The sequence below is a fragment of the Macaca mulatta genome, chromosome 15 (assembly GCF_049350105.2).
Source record: "Macaca mulatta isolate MMU2019108-1 chromosome 15, T2T-MMU8v2.0, whole genome shotgun sequence".
Classification (NCBI taxonomy): Eukaryota; Metazoa; Chordata; class Mammalia; order Primates; family Cercopithecidae; genus Macaca; species Macaca mulatta.
Window position 1 is genome coordinate 5,267,329 of NC_133420.1, and position 19,580 is coordinate 5,286,908.

The window sequence follows — 19,580 nt, forward strand, 5'->3', positions numbered from 1 at the left end:
CATCGCTTTGCGCCGTGCCGAGGGGATCTCGGAGCCGGTGGCTGCAGATGGCGGCGGCAGTTGTGGTGGCGGAGGGGGACAGCGACTCCCGGCCCGGACAGGAGTTGTTAGTGGCCTGGAATACCGTGAGCACCGGCCTGGTGCCGCCAGCTGCGCTGGGGCTGGTGAGGCCTGGGAAGAGAGCGGCGGCCCCGCGCGGAGTTTCCGGGACCCTATGCACTTTGGGGCGGCCACCTTCGGGTTCATACAGCTCTGTCCGTCATCCGCCTCTGGCCTGTCCTGCCGCTTTCCACCGCCATTCCACTTCATTTCGTTCAGCTCCGCTGGCAGCCCTTCCCTAGTTTCGGCCCAACGTCCGGACACCACGGACAGGGGGCAGCGGAGTTTTTGCAGCCTACCCCTCAGCTTCTTCCCTTCCCCGCCTCTCCCCACCTCTATGTTGTGTTCCCCTCGCTTCACGGTTTTCTGCGCTCCAGGTGTCTTCCCGGACCAGCGGTGCAGTCCCGCCAAAGGAAGAGGAGCTCCGGGCGGCGGTGGAGGTTCTGAGGGGCCACGGCCTGCACTCGGTCCTGGAGGAGTGGTTCGTAGAGGTGCTGCAGAACGATCTGCAGGCCAACATCTCCCCTGAGTTCTGGAATGCCATCTCCCAATGCGAGAACTCTACGGATGAGCCCCAGTGCCTTCTGCTGCTCCTTGACGCTTTTGGCCTGCTGGAGAGCCGCCTGGATCCCTACCTGCGTAGCCTAGAGCTGCTGGAGAAATGGACTCGCCTGGGCTTGCTGATGGGCACTGGTGCTCAGGGGCTGCGAGAAAAAGTCCACACTATGTTGCGCGGAGTCTTGTTCTTTAGTACCCCCAGAACCTTCCAAGAGATGATCCAGCGTCTGTATGGGTGCTTCTTGAGAGTCTATATGCAGAGTAAGAGGAAGGGGGAAGGGGGCACAGACCCGGAACTGGAGGGGGAGCTGGACAGCCGGTATGCCCGTCGCCGGTACTACCGGCTCCTGCAGAGCCCGCTGTGCGCAGGGTGCAGCAGTGACAAGCAACAGTGCTGGTGTCGCCAGGCTCTGGAGCAGTTCCATCAGCTCAGCCAGGTCTTGTGAGTAGTCTGTCCTGATGGCCGTGCTCTCGCTCCTACTGGTTGCTCCCCTGGGTCCAGCTGGCCTCTGCAGAAAGCTGGTGAGCCGTCCTGATAACCAGGAACATGACAGAGAGAGAGTCCCTGGGGTTCCTGTGCAGTGTGTCCTGGACACAGGTGTCTCTCTTCTGTCACTCACCTGCAGTCCCACGGATTCATGCCTTGCCCGTGGTAAGGCCCTATGTGGCTTTTGTCTGCAGCAGCAAATTTCTTAGCGACTCCAAACTTTCTGAACTCTGCAGAATTCCACTGTGACTTTTGTCGACCCTGAGGCAAGGAATGATTCTCACCCTCGTCGACATTCCTTGCCCCGTAATTGTGAACAGAAGCCTGCTGCTGCTTCTCTCCAGGGAGATCAGGTCACTGTGAGGGCAAGTGGTCTCCTGTCTGGTTCTCTGGAGAGGAGAGGGTTTTGTTGTGAGAGACAGGTCCTGTTGTAGTCCTCTAGCAATTGTCACACCCTCGGCCATTTGTGGTGGCTTTGTCACATTGAACAGAGGTATGGCCACGCAGCTATTTGAGAGGTCTTAGGTGGACTAAAGGAGTGGTCCTGTTGCTGGCAGAGGTCAGGGTGACCATGAGGGGCTTCTGTTGGGCTCATCCCAGCAAAAGTTACACAGCAACCTTTCTCATTCTCCTCTGGAGTCTTTTTGCCACTGTAGACCACAGACTGCACTGAAAGGCACAAACAGTGGCATCTGTGTCTCTGGGGCCAGGGCAGCGGTGCAACTGGGTGTCGTTTCAGAGTTGATCCTAGGAGATAAGGGTAGGGCCCCTGACAGCCACACCTGCTGCCACTGATCACATGGGGAAGTCCAGTGTCCCTACCTGGACAGAGGCCAGCTGGGTGGGGACAGCAGAGCCTGGGAGTGCTCTGTGCTCCGAGTGGCTTCTTGAAGCCTTTGGTACCAGCGCTCCAGGCCAACCAGGCAAGGAGAGTGGCTCTGTGCTGTCCTGGCCTTTCCCCTGACAAGGAACAGACACTCCCCAGGGCTGTTCAGTGGAGAATGTGTTGGATTGAGGACCTTGACATGGCTGCCTGGAAATTCCTCAGGGGTCGCAGAGGCCCTGGTTCGGGGCTGGCAGGCACAGTGGCCCCCACAGCTGAGGATTGTGGGGAGGTGCGTGCTGGTTGTGGGGGTGTGCGTGTGTGTGCTGCATGCACTCTACAGGCAGGACCGTCCTGGCATGGGGCTGTTCTGGGCTAGAGGGGCCGGTGTGTGCTGTGGGTGCCCCATGGCTAGGACTCTCCTCTAGACACAGGCTCAGTCTGCTGGAGCGGGTCAGTGCCGAGGCTGTGACCACCACCCTACACCAGGTGACCCGGGAGAGGATGGAGGACCGTTGCCGAGGCGAGTACGAGCGCTCCTTCCTGCGTGAGTTCCACAAGGTGAGGGCCCCTCCTTTGGGCTGTGCCCCGCTGGGGACAGGGGAGTAGGTTTCTGGCCAACCTGACACCTGGCTTTGGAAGCATCCAGAGCGTGGAGGCCTGGGTTGGCCTGGACCGGGTGGTGGCTGGAGCTGTTTTGATGTCGGGTAGAGACCAGTACTTCTGGGCCCTGGTGACAGCGAGGACACGTCTGAGGTGCGCTCACCAGATCTGCTCAGAATCCCATGGCTGCAGTCAATACCGGGCCAGGGTCCCCAGGGGCTGCCCCAGGCAGGTGTGACGAAGCCAGGCCCACCAGAAGGGCCAGTGAATGGACCCCCTTCTCCTGTTTGCTGCCCTACTTGAGTGTGGACTTGCTTGGCCGGTCCCTCATGGACTGACCTACAGCCGGCCTGCACCACAGCGGGGGCGAGACACCCTCACATGGGGCCTCCAGGCCTCTGCACTGTTGGGGTGTGGTCTGGGGCTCTGCTCTGGGCTCCCAGGGCCATAGGGGAGCTGGGCCCACCCCTGTGGGTCCCCCTACCCTGTTCCCACATGTCACCTGTCCTTTCCTCAGTGCTTCGGAGTCCACCTACTGAGGTGCAGATTGGCTGTGATGTCAGGCTTTCAGAGAGAGAGGGCGTCCCCGCAGCGGTGGGCAAGAGTGGGCAGTCGGGTGGAGAGGGTGAACATCTGTGCGGTCTTGTTACTGGGTAGCAGGTCTGTGGGATGTGTGCACGCCTGGGACCCCGCGGTGGAATTGCCGTCTAGGGGTTTGTGCTCACTCAGAGACGCTCTTGCGATGTACGGTGTCATCTGCATGGCGGGGGAGTGGGGGCTGGTCACATGTTTGGTCTCAAGAGCGTGTTTATCCATTTAAGTGGGGGCAAATGTGCCCGCCAGGCACAGCGCACAGGCCATGTGTGTCCATCACGTCTTATGCTAGGGCTGCTGTTGCCAGTGATAAGTGTGGGCACTGGTGCGTGTGAGAGGCATGAAGACCAGAGGGGGGCCGGGACATTGCCTTTTGGGCCATCACCCACCCTGCAGGTTTTGATGTGCTTCCGCCTCCAGACACAGGTGGCCTTCGGGCTCCCCTTGGTCCTGGCCGACACAGTGGGTGGCTGCGAGGCTCCTCCCAGCCTGTGAGTCAGCCTGGGGCTCACCGTGCCTTCCTACAGCTCACGCTAGCGTTCTCCCGACAGTGGATCGAGCGGGTGGTCGGCTGGCTCGGCAAGGTGTTCCTGCAGGACGGCCCCGCCAGGCCTGCGTCTCCTGAGGCTGGCAACACCCTGCGCCGCTGGCGCTGCCACGTGCAGAGGTTCTTCTACCGCATCTACGCCAGCCTGCGCATCGAGGAGCTCTTCAGCATCATCCGAGGTTGTCCCGCCCCGGCCTCGGGTCCTCTCTCCTGTCTGGGGAGCCTTCCCAGGGCCTTCGCCGCGTCTCCTCTGTGTCTGCGTCTGGGCTCCCCGTGCCTTCGCTGTCGCTCTTGCAGGGGGGTGCACCGGGCAGGGCTGGGACCCTCCCCACCGTGGGTGTCCCCTATGCCTGGATCAGGGCAGGTGTGGCAGATGCTGGACGGTGCTTCTAGGTGTCCACTGCTATGCTCCCTTGTTCTTGGCTCTTGCTGGGGACTGGCCCCTGGGTGTTGCTCTGTCCACCCTGTGGCATTGTGGTCAAATGCATCAGCACGCCGAAGTGTCCGGGGGGACGTCTGGTGCCTAGCAGGTGGTCTCATCATCTTCCTGGGGCTGGCGAGCGCATGTCCTCTCACACACTGCACACACCCTGCACCAGCCCGCACGTGCACACACATCTGTGTTCGTCCCTGAGGGATGTTCCTCTTCTTGTAGACTTTCCAGACTCCCGGCCGGCCATCGAGGACCTCAAGTACTGCCTGGAGAGGACAGACCAGAGGCAGCAGCTGCTCGTGTCCCTCAAGGCTGCCCTGGAGACTCGGCTCCTGCATCCAGGTGCCGTGTGCTGCCTGGCTGCCCAGCGCTCGGGGCTTAGACACTCACCAGGGTGCCCATGTCCAGGGAGCCTGGGGCCCAGTCTGCTAGCCCTGGACTTGTAGGTCTAAGGAAGGAATGGGTGGAGAAGCAGTTGGCGAGGTCCTTAGGGGATCTCGAGTGCCCATCAGCTTGCTTGTTTCTTCTTTGAAGGGAGTCGGGACTGACTGGTAGGTCTGAGGTGATGAGACTTAATTCTCTCAGAACAGACCACCCTGCAGGGCAGGGCCTGTGAGCAGGTAGAGATGGGGATGGGGGGACAAGGGAACAAGGCTGCAGTGGGGACCTGTAGACCACCTGACCGGCATGGCCAGCTGTCTACTCGGGCGTTGGCCCCTGGGAGGCTGTGGTCCCGGGCACTGCATGACTGCTGGCCTCTGCCCTGTCTCTAGGCGTCAACACGTGTGACATCATCACCCTCTACATCTCTGCCATCAAGGCGCTGCGTGTGCTGGACCCTTCCATGGTCATCCTGGAGGTCGCCTGTGAGCCCATCCGCCGCTACCTGAGGTGAGGGCCGCGCCGGCCTGGGAGCCACTGGGACCCCCGGCATCCTGCTGAGCTCCTCGTGGTCCTGGGGGCAGCCAGAGGGTGTGCTCAGCCCTCAGGACACAAGGTCTCCCCCAGCTGGGGAGTGCACAGGATCAGGCCCAGGGCTCTTTCCTTTCCTCTTGCCGGTGCTGGGCACCTGTCCTTGTCACACGGTGTCACTGTGCCCTCTGTGTGCAGCTGCCAGAGGCCCACCGCAGCCCTTCCTCTGCCTCCTCCTCCCCAGTGCAGAGAGAATCTCTTCCACTTGGCCTCGCCTTGGTGCTGACCAGCCCCCCCGGCTGACCAGGCAAGGAGAGTGGGCTCTGTGCTGTCCCAGCCTTTCCTACAACAAGGAACAGACACTGCCCGGGGTTGTTCGGTGGAGAATGTGCTGGAATGAGGACCTTGACGTGGCCTCCTGGAAATTCCTCAGGGCCGGCAGGCACTGCAGACCCCAGAAGCCGAGCGGTAGCAGCTGGTGGGAATCTGGCGCCTGTCTGGACTTGTTTGGTGCTTTGTGGCTGTAACTGGCCTGGCTTCTGGGCCAGTTCTTTTTTTTTTTTTTTTTTTCAGAAGATATATCTTTTTTTTTTTTTTTTTGAGATGGAGTCTCGCTCTGTTGCCCAGGCTGGAGTGCAGTGGCCGGATCTCAGCTCACTGCAAGCTCCGCCTCCCGGGTTTATGCCATTCTCCTGCCTCAGCCTCCTGAGTAGCTGGGACTACAGGTGCCCACCAACTCACCCGGCTAGTTTTTTGTATTTTTTAGTAGAGACGGGGTTTCACTGTGTTAGCCAGGATGGTCTCAATCTCCTGACCTTGTGATCCACCCGTCTCGGCCTCCCAAAGTGCTGGGATTACAGGCTTGAGCCACCGCGCCCGGCCAACTTCTTTTTTTTTTCTTTCTTTTTTTTTTTTTTTTTTTTTTTTAAGTTTTAGGGTACATGTGCACAACGTGCAGGTTTGTTACATATGTATACATGTACCATGTTAGTGTGCTGTACCCAGTAACTCATCAGCACTCTGGGCCAGTTCTTTGTTTTTGTTTTTTTTTTTGAGACAGAGTCGCCCAGGCTGGAGTGCAGTGGCGCGATCTCGGCTCACTGCAAGCTCCGCCTCCCAGGTTCACGCCATTCTCCTGCCTCCGCCTCTGGAGTAGCTGGGACTACAGGCGCCCGTCACCACGCCCGGCTAATTTTTTTTTGTATTTTTAGTAGAGACGGGGTTTCACTGTGTTAGCCAGGATGGTCTCGATCTCCTGCCTTCCTGGTCTGCCTGCCTCAGCCTCCCAAAGTGCTGGATTACAGGCGTGAGCCACCCCACCTGGCCTTTTTTTTTTTCCGAGACAGGTTCTTGCTGTGTCGGAGTGCGGAGGCAGAATCCTATCTCCCTGCAGCCTCAGACACCTGGGCCTGAGTCTTCCTGGCTCAATGTCCCTAAGTGCTGGGAGCGCGCTCACAGCTCCTGCTGTTCCCGAGTAGCGTTGAGTTTATTTGTTTTTAAGGAGTCTGACGGGCCTGTCTTTAATACACAGCCTGTCACACTGAGTGTAGAGGCAGGGTGGGTGGTGCTGGCCTAGATGGGGCCGGGACTGGGGTGAGTGGTGGGAGGTGCACGCAGGGTGTCCACACTGTGGGCCACAGCAGCACTCACGTCGGCAGGACACGGGAGGACACGGTGCGGCAGATTGTGGCCGGGCTGACAGGGGACTCGGACGGGACAGGGGACCTGGCTGTTGAGCTGTCCAAGACCGACCCTGCAAGCCTGGAGACAGGCCAGGACAGTGAGGATGACTCGGGCGAGCCGGAGGACTGGGTCCCGGACCCCGTGGATGCCGATCCAGGTCAGCCCCGCACGGCCCTGTTCACCAGCGGGGTGGGGGCTTCAGCCAGGCCGTCTGCTCTGGACTCATCTCTGTCACAGAGCTTGGCTGTGTCAGGTGTGGCCAGTGTCCCAGAGGCTTGAGGGTGTCAAAGTTCAGGACAGTGCTCCACCCCCCCGCCGGCCTGGGCAGGCCCGTGATGGGCTGTGTTCCTCCGTGGCTAGTCAGTGGCCGTGGGGGATGCCCTGCCTCACACTGCTTGTGAGTTGTGAGGTGTTCCTGCCCTGCCACTGCACCTGGCAGAGGAGTGAAGATGTGGGTGGCCCCTGAGCCCCATACTGATTTGGGGCTCAGAGTCTTGTTAGGGTGCCAGCTCCTGCTCAGGGCCCATCTGTGCCTGGCCCTCGTCTGCGAGGGCTCCCAGAGCTGTGGGGCCCAGGCCTGGCCCCTGCCCTGGCACAGATGGTAAGTCTTCAACACATCTTTAGTCTCAGAGGAAAACCCCAGGACCTTTGGCTTGTCCCCTAAGCCTGCATGGGGGTCCCGGGAGGTCCCTGTGAGGTGGGAGGGGCTGGGGATTGAAGCTTTTGCTACAGGACCTGACTCTAGGTCTCCCAGGAGGCGCCGGGCTGCTCCCAGCCTTGAGGGCCTTCAGGAAGAGCCCTGCCAGGCTGTGCCGTCTGGCTGGGCGGGTTGGGAGGGGAGCAGCCCTGTCCTTGCCTCAGTGCCTGTCAGGTGACACCCCTGCCCCCACCGTGCCAGGGAAGTCGAGCTCCAAGAGGCGTTCATCAGACATCATCAGTCTGCTGGTCAGCATCTACGGCAGCAAGGACCTCTTCATCAATGAGTACCGCTCGCTGCTGGCCGACCGCCTGCTGCACCAGCTCAGCTTCAGCCCTGAGCGGTGAGGCCCACGATGTGCCGCTCCTCTCCAGGGGTACCGGGGCCTTTGCCAAGCCTCTGTCGGGACAGGGCCCTGATCCCGTGCCTGGGGCCTGGTTGGAGCTGTGCTTCCGCCCCCACTCCTGGCTGAAGGTGTGCTAGCTATCGGGGTGCCCACACAGGACCCCTGCTCTACCTGCGGGGCACCCCCGTGCCCTGCCACAGGTGCTCCTTGGGGCTGGGGCTCACCGCGACACCCTGCCCTGACACTCATCTTTCCAGGGAGATCCGCAACGTGGAGCTGCTGAAGCTGCGCTTTGGCGAGGCCCCAATGCACTTCTGCGAGGTCATGCTGAAGGTGGGTCCCAGCCCCGCCCACTGCCCGGCTGCCCCACAGGTCCCCCGTGACACTGGCTCCTCCTCAGGACATGGCGGACTCCCGCCGCATCAACGCCAACATCCGGGAGGAGGACGAGAAGCGGCCGGCGGAGGAGCAGCCACCGTTCGGGGTCTATGCTGTCATCCTGTCCAGTGAGTTCTGGCCACCCTTCAAGGACGAGAAGCTCGAGGTCCCCGAGGACATCAGGGCAGCCCTGGAGGCTTACTGCAAGAAGTACGAGCAGCTCAAGGTACCTCCATGCCGGGCCGCCCCATGGGCCCTCGGCACCCCCATCCTGCGCTGCAGGGCTCCCAGCAGCCTGGTACCTGTGGCCGCCCCGTTGTCACCCGAGTGTCTCTGGGTTGGTCCCGTCTCGCAGTCACCCCTGCAGGAGAGGGAGTGGGTCTGGCCCACACTCCATCCACCTTCCTCCCAGCAACCCTGTGCGCCTGTGAGCGAAAGTCCCTGTGGCCCACAGGAGCTTGGGTGGGCTCTGCTGGGCCCAGGTCTCTCGACTGCTTTACGGGGACCCCTGTGGCCACAGCAGGCCCCGCCCTCTGAGCGTTTCCTCCTCTTTCACCATCCGTCCTCTGCCTCTCAGAACCGGGGCTTGGGGTGCCTTGTGTCACTGCAGGGAGGCAGCCGGGGAGCCAGAGTTGCCCTCTGCCCAGGGCAGCGCTCCCAAGCACACCTGACTCCCAGGACTGCAGCCCTGCCCCCTTCTCCAGGTCTGTTTCCTCGAGAACTACCTTTGCAGGTTCCGGCGGTACTTGAGGACCGGGGCTGTGGGTCTGTGGTGGGAATAGGAGGGAAGCAGATGTGGGGAGTGGAGGAGTGAGCCCTGGCCTGGAGGTCACTGGCAGACGGGGACAGTGTGCCCAGGTGATGGTGTTGGCCGTGTTTGGCTCACATCCCTGGCAGCACTGCCGATTCCAGCAGTCCCAGGACAGGCGTCCAGAGCCCGAGGTATGGGACCAGGCTTGGAGGTTTTTTCCCTGAGCTCATAGTCAGGTGAGATGTGTCGGCTGGCAGAGGAAGGGGTCAGGATAGCCATCATAGGCAGGTTCCAGGGCTTTCAGTCTGATGTGTGGGGCCTGTGGGGCCTCCAGTATGCCCATCAAGACTGGGGTGGGGCGGGCACCCCAGCAGGGGAAATGTGAGGAGAGGGTCCTGGGGCACAGCCGGCATCCAGGCTGCAAACCCCAACCCCAGGTGCCCCAGGAGCCCCGGGAGGGGGATGGTCCAGCCTCAGCCAGGGCCGGAGGAGCAGTCTTAGGACAGAGCCGCCAGGAGGCTGGCAGGTGGGGCTGAGTTCAAGGGAGGGTCCGCAGCTTCTCCAGGTCTGCTGTCAAGGAGGCTGGACCTAGATGTGTGTTCTTTTTTTCTTTGGCAAGTAAGAGGGCCTTGCTGTGTTGACAGGCCAAGGGAACTTACTCCTAGGGGAGAGGAGGGCGATACGTCCACTTTAGAAACCAAGGGGGAAGCTTCCTTCCAGAGACAGACAAGAGGAGGGCCAGGCAGAGGCACCAGGGCGGGAGGCTACGGGGCTCTGGTAGGGCCGGGCTGCTGACCACGGTGGCGAGTGTCTGCTGCCTCCCTCCAGGCCTCAGCCTGGCTCTGGAAGAGTCCAGGTGTCCCTTGCAGCTTGTGGAGGGTCTGTGTGGCTCCTGCCTGCTCCCGGTGGAAAGGAGGGCCCTGGCAATCCCCGCACCTCCAGCTGTGGCCTGTGCTACAGCCTGGCATCTCTGGAGCCTGCAGGCACCGTGCCCTGCTGCGTTCTGGTACACATCATCTGTGTGGCCGGGCTCCACGCTCGGTCCCTTTTCCCCGCCCCTTCTGGCTGCCTCAGGCTCTCCAGCGCCACTTCCAGGCGAGGTCCCACTGGCCTCCCTCCAGGGTCCCGCCTCGGGTCCCAGGCATGGCTCAGCCACTGCCCATTGCTCAGGCCTGAAGTGCTGGGACAGCCACATTCCAGTGTGTCTTAACCTCAGTGGGACACAGGAGTAGCTCAGGAAGGCCCCGGGGCTGTGCTGAGGGGTCCCACCAGCAGAGCTCCTGGCCAAGGGACCTTGCTGGACACCTGGCTGGCCATGCAGCCCTCAGCATCTACCCCTGAGCCGGCTGCTTCTGAGCCCTTGCAGCTGTCCTGCTGCAGGCTGACCAGTGGCGTTTGTGGAGGTCACGGCCTTGGAGCCAGAGCTAGGACCAAGGCAAGCCACTGACTCCCCCTCCATTTTCTGTCCGTAAAGAGAGGTTTGTTTCTGTTAAGAGCTGCCGGATCCTGGAAGGACTCAGGAACCCTTGGCCCACAGAGCAGGTGTGTCAGTGCCCCGGTGCCACCGGCACAGAGTACCACAGACCAGGGGGCTTAGAAGAAACGATCATCTTACAGAAGTCAGAAGTCTAAAGTCAGGCCAGCAGGGCCCTCCGACGGCTCTAGGGGAAGCTGCTTCCTCCCCTCTTCCAGCTTCTGGGAGGTCCAGGAGCTCCTGGGCCTGTGGGTGGCTTGCTCTGGTCTCTGCCGTGTCGCCCGTGATGTTCCCCCGTGTCTCTGTTCCTGTCTCCCTCTTAGAAGGACACTTACTCTATTCCAGGGTGATGTCATTTTAATTATATCTTTAATGACCGTATTTCCACATAAGATCCCATCAGAGGTACTGGGAGTTAGGGGTTCATGTGTCTTTTTTTGAGGGGCACAATTCAGTGCATAACAGTCTGCCCCATGGCGGGTCCCTCCAGCATGCAAGTGACAGTTAACCCCAGTAGCCCCAAAAGTCTTCACCATTTCAGCATCAACTCCAAGTCCAAAAATCCCATCTAAATATCGTCCACACAGAGTTCCACAGCTCAGCATGTAAATACCGTCTAAATGAGGCACGGGTGAGGCTTGGAGTGTGCTTCATTCCTTTCCAGCTGGGACACTGTGAAATCAGGCAACAAATGATCTGTTTCAGAAGTTCCACCGTAAGACAAGCATAGACATTCCCACCCCAAAAGGGAAAACTGGGAGGAAAAAGGTTGGCAGGTCCCAAGTGAGTTCAAACCCAGCAGCTGAAATTCCAGTTGACTTCCAGGCCTGCGAATCCTCTTTGGCTCCCTGCTCCGTCCTCAGCCTGCAGGGGCAGCCCCACCTCGTCAGCTTCGGCCTTGGCCTCTGCAGCTCTGCTCTTGGAGCCTGCCTTCCTTTCGGTCCAGCCTGGCAGCACTTCAGATGGTACAAAATTCTCACACACCTTGTTGGCTTATCATGCAGCTCACCAGTGTCCAAGCGCTCAGACAGGTGGGTCCGCAGCCCTTTCCCAGAGGCCCCACCTGTCCCTGTCTGCTGCTGAGATGGTTAGTTGGATGCACAGGTCACATCTCATCGCTAGCAAACCCTGGTCCAACCACACCCTTGGCCACATCTCAGAGCTGCCTGGATACAACATTTTTCAGATCCCCAAGGGCTGGTGCCTTTTTGCTTAATGGTTCCTGCCTCACTGATGGTTTCCCTCTTGTATTCTGCTGTAAGTAGCAAGGAGAAGGCAGGTGGCACTTGCCACACTGCTTGGAAATCTCCTCAGCTGAATGTCCAGGCTCATCAGCTGTAGGCCCCACCATGTACCCAACAGTAGAGCCCCAGCCAGCCAAGCTCTCTGCTGCCTCCTCTGGTTCCCAGTAGCACACTCATTTCCACCTGAGACCTCACTGGAAGCACCTGTTGGGTCGGCATTGCTGCTGGTATCCAGTCTGTGATGCTGTGTGTATTCTCCAAGACGACGGCAGCTCTCCTCTCCCAGCCATTTCCAGGCTTGTCTTCACGCCTTTCTACCAACAGTCGCGCAGGCCCTCACCATAGTTCTTCCAGCCTCTCCCCATCACCCACTTCCAAAGCTGCTGCCACCATTCTCGGTGTTAGGTTTCCACAGCGCCCTTCCTGGTACCAAAAAATCTGTTCATTTCTTGTGGTTGCTGTAACAAAGTGTCACAAACTGGGTGGGTTAAAAAAACAGAAATAGATTGTCTTAAGTTCTGGAGGCTGGAAGTCCAAGGTAAAGATATTGGCAGGGCCCCGTTCCCTCTGAAACCTCTTAGAGACCTCTGTTGCCCCCCAGTTTCTGGTGTTTGCCACAGCCCGTGGTGTTTCTTGGCTTGTGGCCGCATTGCTCCAGGCGGCCTCTGTCTTCGTGGGCTGCCTCCCCGCCTGCCTGTGTCTTCCCATCTTTCCTTTGCTTAGAAGGACCCCGGTCATTTGGATTAGGGTGCACCCCACTCCAGTGTGACCTCAGTTATATCTGCATCAACCCTGTTGTAAATACAGCCACCTTTCCAAGCACTGGGGGTTAGGAGGCAGACGTAGCCTTTTTGGGACACACCTTGTGACGCTGGCCCCATTGCCATTTCATGGTAGCTGAGCAGGTAGGGACCCCACCCAGTCCTGTGCTCTCGCTGCTCACCTGCCTGCCAGAGTAGGGTGGGGCAGGTGGCTTTGGGAGCCCCTTTCTCACGCGGTACCAGGTGGCAGAGCCCATGGGCCTGAGCCCCCTGCAGCCGAGCTGCCCAAGCTGACCCTAGCCCTCCTTAGGCCATGCGGACCCTCAGTTGGAAGCACACCCTGGGCCTGGTGACCATGGACGTGGAGCTGGCTGACCGCACGCTGTCTGTGGCGGTCACCCCGGTACAGGCGGTGATCTTGCTGTATTTTCAGGACCAAGGTGAGCCCACCAGCCCCTAGCTAGTCTGCCCCGGCCACACGGCCCAGCTGTGGGTGAGGGACTGTTCCCCAGTGACGGTGTGGTTTGGGGCAGCTGCGCCAGCAGGCAGCACCCTTCCCTTTCCCACGGGCAAGGCAGGGTGGTCTGGGAGCCCCCCGACCTCTGGGCTGACAGGAGGCAGGGGAGGTGCAGCCTGTGCCCAGTCTGCCCAGTGTCCCGGTCACTCTGCACGCAGCCAGCTGGACCCTGGAGGAACTGAGCAAGGCAGTGAAGATGCCCGTGGCACTGCTACGGCGGCGGATGTCTGTGTGGCTGCAGCAGGGCGTGCTGCGCGAGGAGCCCCCCGGCACCTTCTCTGTCATTGAGGAGGAGCGGCCTCAGGACCGGGACAACATGGTGCTCCTGGACAGTGACGACGAGAGCGACTCCGGCATGGCCTCCCAGGCTGACCAGAAGGAGGAGGAGCTGCTGGTGCGTGTGCGGGCCCGTGGGGGGTGGCGGGGAGGGCCTGCGGGTGCCTGATGGGGGCTGGCCTGTGTCCGCAGCTCTTCTGGACATACATCCAGGCCATGCTGACCAACCTGGAGAGCCTCTCGCTGGATCGTATCTACAATATGCTCCGCATGTTTGTGGTGACCGGGCCTGCGCTGGCCGAGATTGACCTGCAGGAGCTGCAGGGCTACCTACAGAAGAAGGTGCGGGACCAGCAGCTCGTCTACTCGGCCGGCGTCTACCGCCTGCCCAAGAACTGCAGCTGATGCACCCGCCCGCCTGCCCGCCAGGTGCTGCCCTGCAGGTGCTCTCGTCCTCCCATGCCAGCCCCTGCCCGCCTGTGTCCCAGAATGCACTGCTCAGGGGCACGCCCACTCCCACCCCCACAGTGTGCAAATTAAAGCAAGTCAGGTCATCTTTTTCTATCCTGGTGGCTTTGTGGGGCCCCCCAGATGCCCCTCTATCCTGGGCCTCTCAGCCTGGCAGGGCCTGCTCCTCAGCAGTAGGCGAGGGGCCACCCAGGCCTACACATCTGCACTGGGAATCAGCCTCCTGAGAGCTTCCCGGGCCGCCCCCGCCTGGGTGCTCAGGAAGCCGCGCGTGAAACCCCACATCACACCTGGGCCACGGCTCAGGCAGCCACGTCCTAGGGCTTGATGCTACCTGCCAGACCTCCAGCTCCATCCCTGTGCCTCTGGCCTTTGGAAGGAGCCCTGGGGTCACCCTCTGCTCAGCCTGTGCCCACCCCATGTGCCGGGCCAGGAGGTCTCCGGCGAGGCTGGGACGTTGCATGGGTTCAGTTGGAATTGCTTAGACTGGCGAATGATGTCTTGGCCAACACACCTCATCTCCGGCAGCAAAGCTCTGCTCAAAGCTATGCCCTGGTGGCCAGAGGGACTGGGCACTTGTCCCCTGCTCCACACTTGGGCAGGGTGGCCGCAGAGCTTGGCCTCACAGGTGTGCCTCGGAAAGGCAGGTCGCCCCCATGTCCCCCACATGTGTGGTCATGCGTGTGCAGGCTGCCCAAGGCCTGTCCCAGAGGCTGGCACTGGGAGAGGGAGACGCCACAAAGCTGAACAAGGGCCCTAGGGTCCAGCTCTGGGCTCTTCTGCTGCTAAAATCTGGGCCTCTCTCCCAGAGGTGCCATTTCCAGGCCAGACATGTTCCACCCCGATGGTGCCGTCCTCCCGGGGGACAAAGGCCCTTTGAACCGGCGCCTCGAGTCCCGCTCCTGCTGCAGCACCTTCCCAGGCTGTGTGCTGCGCCTGGCTTCAGTGCTCCCGCTGCTGTCCCCAGATACCTTTGCTGGTTCCCACATGTCCACTGTCCTGGGCTCCTGCAGCCGCCGCCCAGCACCCTCCCACCTCTCCAGATCTGGCCTGTTTGAGCCGTCCTGCTCCGTGGACATGCCTGCACCCTCCTGACTCTGGAGAACTCTGTTTGCCTCGGGGCTTGAAGGAGGAAGTGGTTGGGATTAGGCAGGTGTCAGATGCACAGCCTCTGGCCATCAGGCCTCTGCCCCGCCAAGGAGGGCTGCTTCCGCCCATGTTATATCTCCCTTCCAGCCCTGGGCCCTGCCACCTGCTCCACTTCACTCCAAGGCTGGCTGTGCTGCTGTCACACAGAGGGACCCCTCTCCTGAATTCTGGTGTGGGGGGTCCCGATTGCTCTGATGCCCACTGTTTCCCCTCAGGCGGTGGCCTTGCCTGGATCCCGCTGACCATGGCCACCACCTGGCCCCAGGCTGGGTGTGCCATTGTCCTAAGCAGGATACAAACCTGTTGGGCTGGCCTGTCCGGTGTCACTGCCAGCCTGGCTCTGGCACACCTTTTGTTCTGTGTCTGTGGATTCCATCCCTGGATGTGTCCTGAAGACAAGGGTAAAAGGTGCATGTCAGGTCACGGTGTCACTCAGCAAGTCAGAGGTCCGAGGACCTCAGCAGGAGGGTGTCTGTCAACAGGCAAGGGGGTCCCTGGTGACCAGGTCCATTGGGGCCAGGCTGTGCCCACCCCGCCCCTCTGCGCCCCATGGGTCCTGAGCTGGCAGGAGGCCTGGCCTTGGTTGGCTGTGGGGCAGGTGTTTCCTTCTGCTGCCTGGCGGTTTGCTTGGCAGGTTCAGAGGAGGGGAAGCCGGGAGGGCAGGGGCCTCTCTCCCAGCCTGGAACAGCAGGTTCAGGAAGGAGGCTGGAATTAACCCTGGCCATGCTGGCCTGTGGTCGACTTCCTTGGGCAACACTTGCCTTTTCTGCAGAGGAAACAGCCCCTGGGGCTCCAACTTCAGTGACGCCTTTAGTCTGGAGCCTTGGATGGCGGATGTCCGGGAGGCAAGGCTTGGGGTCCTGCTCAGATGGGGTGGCCAGTGTACCCCAGACCTTTCCAGGTTGATGGGGGATTCCCTTATGTGCCAGCAGCCCTTCTGACCTGAGCTTTGCCAGGGCATGAGCCAGACCCTCCCAGAAGCAGTGGTGAGGGAGGCTGAGTGCAAGCCCACCTGCTTAGCCCTCCTTGGCTCCTTCCTGCCCCGGCCCTGGAGGAAGGTGACCTGCAGCCAGCTGGGGCTCAGCCCACACGCTGAGCTGCCGCAGTCCTTATGCTGGGAGGGAGCTGAGGCCGAGGCTGCCTACCGCCCACCCCCCAAGGTTGCCAGGCCACTGCACCCACATCAGAGCCTGGAGTGCCGCCCACCCCCTTTCACTGTGAAGGACTTGGCCGGGCGTGGTGGCTCACACCTATAATCCCAGCACTTTGGGAGGCCAAGGCGGGCAGATCATGAGTTCAGGAGATCGAGACCATCCTGGCGAACACGGTGAAACCACTGTGAAGGACTGCCCGTAAGACCAGGCCAGCCCCATTGCTGCCTCTGCCTCAGAACTGGCCTGAGCTGGCCATTCTCTCAGGCCTCTGTCCACCCTACCTGTCCCATTCCCAGGGCTGCTTTTGTCAGTGGCTCCCTGAATCGCGGTGCCCAAGGGCAAATGACACACTGGCACCGTGAGGCCCCCCACCCCCACCTCACAGTCCCACTGTGAAGTCAGCGCCTTCCAATAGTTCCGTCAGAGGTGTGCAGTGGGGCCAGGGCTGGACATGGCCCCTGGTCCCCAGCCTGCGTCCTGCCTGCGTGGCGGCCCCTTGGGCCTCACATGTTTGTCTCTTCTGCTCATCCCTGCTGCAGGTGCCTCCTCCTGCCCCCTCACCCTGCTCCCAGCCAGGGCTCCCCTTTCCCAGGCAAGGCGGGAGCTCTGGTGTCCTTCTGGTGGCCACCAGGGCAGGGGCAGACCTGGAGGCCCTCCACAGGCAGGTGACCGGCCCCATGGCTATGTGGCCCTGTCTCTGCAGCTGGAACCTACTGTGAATGCAGCCTTGGCCTCAGCCGCGAAGCCCTCATCGCCCTCCTTGTGGTGCTGGCGGGCGTCAGTGCCAGCTGCTTCTGTGCCCTTGTCATCGTGGCAGTTGGTGTCTTGCGGGCCAAGGGGTGCGTGAACCCCGGGGCCGGGAGTGGATGGGAGTGAGGCCAGGCTGCCTGCCCTGGGCCCTCGGTCTTGCAAGAGGGGCCTTTACCCCTGGGTGGGCTGTCACCTGGGGTAGGAATGGTGTTTCCTAGGCGTGTGTTGGGGGAGGTTCGGGGGCCCAGCACTGTTCCAGGACTCATGTCGGTCTTCATCCCCTCAGTGAAACATGCCCGAGACTAGTGGACAACAGGTGAGCACCAGGGAGGCCCTCGAGGGGGGTGCGCTGTCTCAAGGGAGGTCCTGGGGTGGGGTGTGCTGTCTTAGGGGAGGCCCTTGGCGCAGGAAGCTATCCCAAGGGAGTCCCTGGAGGAGGAGGGGTGCTGTCCCAGGGGAGGCCCTTTGTGGGACTGCGCTGTCCCAGACACTGGCCTGCCCTGGAGGATCAGGACTCCACCAGCTTGTGCTGACCCGGCCCCTGTCATGCAGGTTGATGGAGAATTTTGGGGTCCAGGAAAATCGCATGGACCTGCACCCGGTATATGTGGAGTCCCAGCTAATGGACGCTGACCTGGAGGTCTCCATGATGCCGCCACTAGAGGATCAGAGCCTTGTGGCCATTCCCATGGAGGCTTCTCCAGAGGAGCCGCCGCCACCCCCGCCCCTACCACCTGAGTAGGGCTGAGGGCAGCTGGGGGAGGGGAATTAAAGTGTATTTAGTGATTGTGTACTGTCCTCCCTGCAGGCTCTCACACCCCTCAAGGCTGCATCATGGGGGGTGCACACGCATATGGGTCTCATCAAAGCAGGGCACCCAGGCCCCACACCAGGTTCCCCTGTTCCTCTGCCCCAGGGCAGGAAACCAAACCCATAATGTTTCCACCTTCTCTACCACAGCTGGTCAGCCTGGCTCCTCCCTACACCCTGCTTTGGAAAGCCCCTAGAACAGGACCTGAAACTGGCAACTCCGAAGGGCGCTGGGTTTAACAGGAGGACTTGGGCTGATACCGCTGCCCCACTGCACTGGTCTGTTTTTCTGACGGTCCAGGAGAGTCCTAGGGGGAGGGGTGGGGCAGGCACACCTCTCCTGCCTGGGGTGTGCTGTCTCCCTCCATCCCAAAGCCTGTCTCCAACCCAGGCCCCATCCACCATGGGAACGGGACCATCCCTGCGTGGGGGCCACTCCGCGTGTGCACGTTGGCATCACTTTGCTGAGCCTGGGTGGGGTCGAGACGGGTGAGGAGTAGGACCTCTGGGTTGCATTGCGTGCGGGAGCCTGTCGCAGCCGTGAGCTGGGTGGGTGCAGGTGGGCGGTGTCCTGCTGCTCAGGGCTCGGCGGGCGCCCGGTGGTGGACAAGGCGGGGCGAGGTGGTCTTGATAGCGCTGTGGCCGGCGCTAAGCCAAGAGTAGTTTGGAGCTCCGGGACAGGTGGCTGGCGGTGCCGGGCGTTGGCTGTTTGCCTTGCCTCCGCCCCAAGCGTGGATCCAGCCGTGGGACAGGAACTGTCTGCGCTCGGGCCAGAGTTAATATTTGTTCAGGCGCCGCAGGAACGGGCTCCGCGGACGACGCGCTCCGGGGACACGCAGGCAGCGGGCCTCTCACCGCGGGTGCCGGGGCTGCCCCCATGCGGAGCCCTTCTTGGTCGCGGCCTCGGCCGTTGCTGCTGCTGCTGCTGCTGCTGTCGCCTTGGCCTGTCTGGGCCCAGGTGTCGGCCACAGCCTCGCCCTCGGGGTCCCCGGGCGCCCCGGAGTGCCCCGAGGTGTGCACGTGCGTGCCGGGCGGCCTGGCCAGCTGCTCCGCACTCTCGCTGCCCGCCGTGCCCGCAGGCCTGAGCCTGCGCCTGCGCGCGCTGCTGCTGGACCATAACTGCGTCCGCGCGCTGCCGCCCGGTGCCTTCGCGGGAGCGGGCGGGCTACAGCGCCTGGACCTGCGCGAGAATGGGCTACGCTCGGTGCACGGGCGAGCCTTCTGGGGCCTGGGCGCGCTGCAGCTGCTGGACCTGAGCGCCAACCAGCTGGAAGCGCTGGCACCAGGGACCTTCGCGCCGCTGCGCGCGCTGCGCAACCTCTCACTGGCCGGCAACCGACTGGCGAGCTTGGAGCCGGCGGCGCTAGGCGCGCTCCCGCTGCTGCGCTCGCTCAGCCTGCAGGACAACGAGCTGGCGGCACTCGCGCCGGGGCTGCTGGGCCGCCTGCCCGCCCTAGACGCGCTGCACCTGCGCGGCAACCCCTGGGGCTGCGGGTGCGCGCTGCGCCCGCTCTGCGCCTGGCTGCGCAGGCACCCACTGCCCGCGTCAGGTGAGCTGTTAGGGATGCGGGTTGGGGTCTGCAGGGCGGTGCGGCCGCTGCCGCCTGATGCCACGCCCTTGTCTGTGTCCCACAGAGGCCGAGACGCTGCTCTGCGTGTGGCCGGGACGCCTGACGCTCAGCCCCCTGACTGCCTTTTCCGACGCCGCGTTTAGCCATTGCGCGCAGCCGCTCGCCCTGCGGGACCTGGCCGTGGTCTACGCGCTCGGGCCGGCCTCCTTCCTCGTCAGCCTGGCCGCCTGCCTGGTGCTAGGCTCCGGGCTCACCGCCTGCCGTGCGCGCCGCCGCCGCCGCTGCCGCACCGCCGCCCTCCGCCCGCCGAGACCGCCGGACCGGAACCCTGATCCCGACCCCCACGGCTCTGCCTCGCCTGCGGACCCGGGGAGCCCCTCCGCTGCCGCCCAAGCCTGAGCGACCGCGGCAGCCTGGAGCGCTCGAAGCTTCCCCCATGCCTTTGCCCTCCCTTTACACTCTCTGCCGGGGTCAACAAGCGACACAGACCGAAAA

The 19,580-nt window shown here is 62.1% G+C and overlaps 3 protein-coding genes across 11 annotated transcripts; all 3 read left to right on the forward strand.

The window, feature by feature from the left end:
• The first annotated feature begins 1 nt into the window (after position 1).
• On the forward strand, positions 2-13,737 carry ANAPC2 (anaphase promoting complex subunit 2). Of its 9 annotated transcripts, XM_077965199.1 has the most exons (15): positions 2-164; positions 477-1,099; positions 2,396-2,528; positions 3,716-3,890; positions 4,367-4,486; positions 4,918-5,035; positions 6,715-6,896; positions 7,638-7,779; positions 8,040-8,115; positions 8,183-8,386; positions 8,771-8,864; positions 11,211-11,416; positions 12,701-12,830; positions 13,066-13,301; positions 13,376-13,737. In XM_077965199.1, the coding sequence occupies exons 1-15, from the start codon at positions 48-50 to the stop codon at positions 13,586-13,588; spliced, it is 2,769 nt and encodes a 922-aa protein (XP_077821325.1). In that variant the 5' UTR covers positions 2-47; the 3' UTR covers positions 13,589-13,737.
• A 2,535-nt stretch (positions 13,738-16,272) lies between these two features.
• Positions 16,273-17,497, forward strand: TMEM210 (transmembrane protein 210). The gene is made up of 4 exons (XM_002799920.4): positions 16,273-16,493; positions 16,658-16,793; positions 16,991-17,020; positions 17,257-17,497. Exons 1-4 carry the CDS (start codon positions 16,406-16,408, stop codon positions 17,444-17,446), a joined length of 444 nt encoding a protein of 147 aa, XP_002799966.1. The 5' UTR covers positions 16,273-16,405; the 3' UTR covers positions 17,447-17,497.
• LRRC26 (leucine rich repeat containing 26) lies at positions 17,257-19,580 on the forward strand. The gene is made up of 2 exons (XM_001090425.5): positions 17,257-19,064; positions 19,150-19,580. Exons 1-2 carry the CDS (start codon positions 18,392-18,394, stop codon positions 19,482-19,484), a joined length of 1,008 nt encoding a protein of 335 aa, XP_001090425.3. The 5' UTR covers positions 17,257-18,391; the 3' UTR covers positions 19,485-19,580.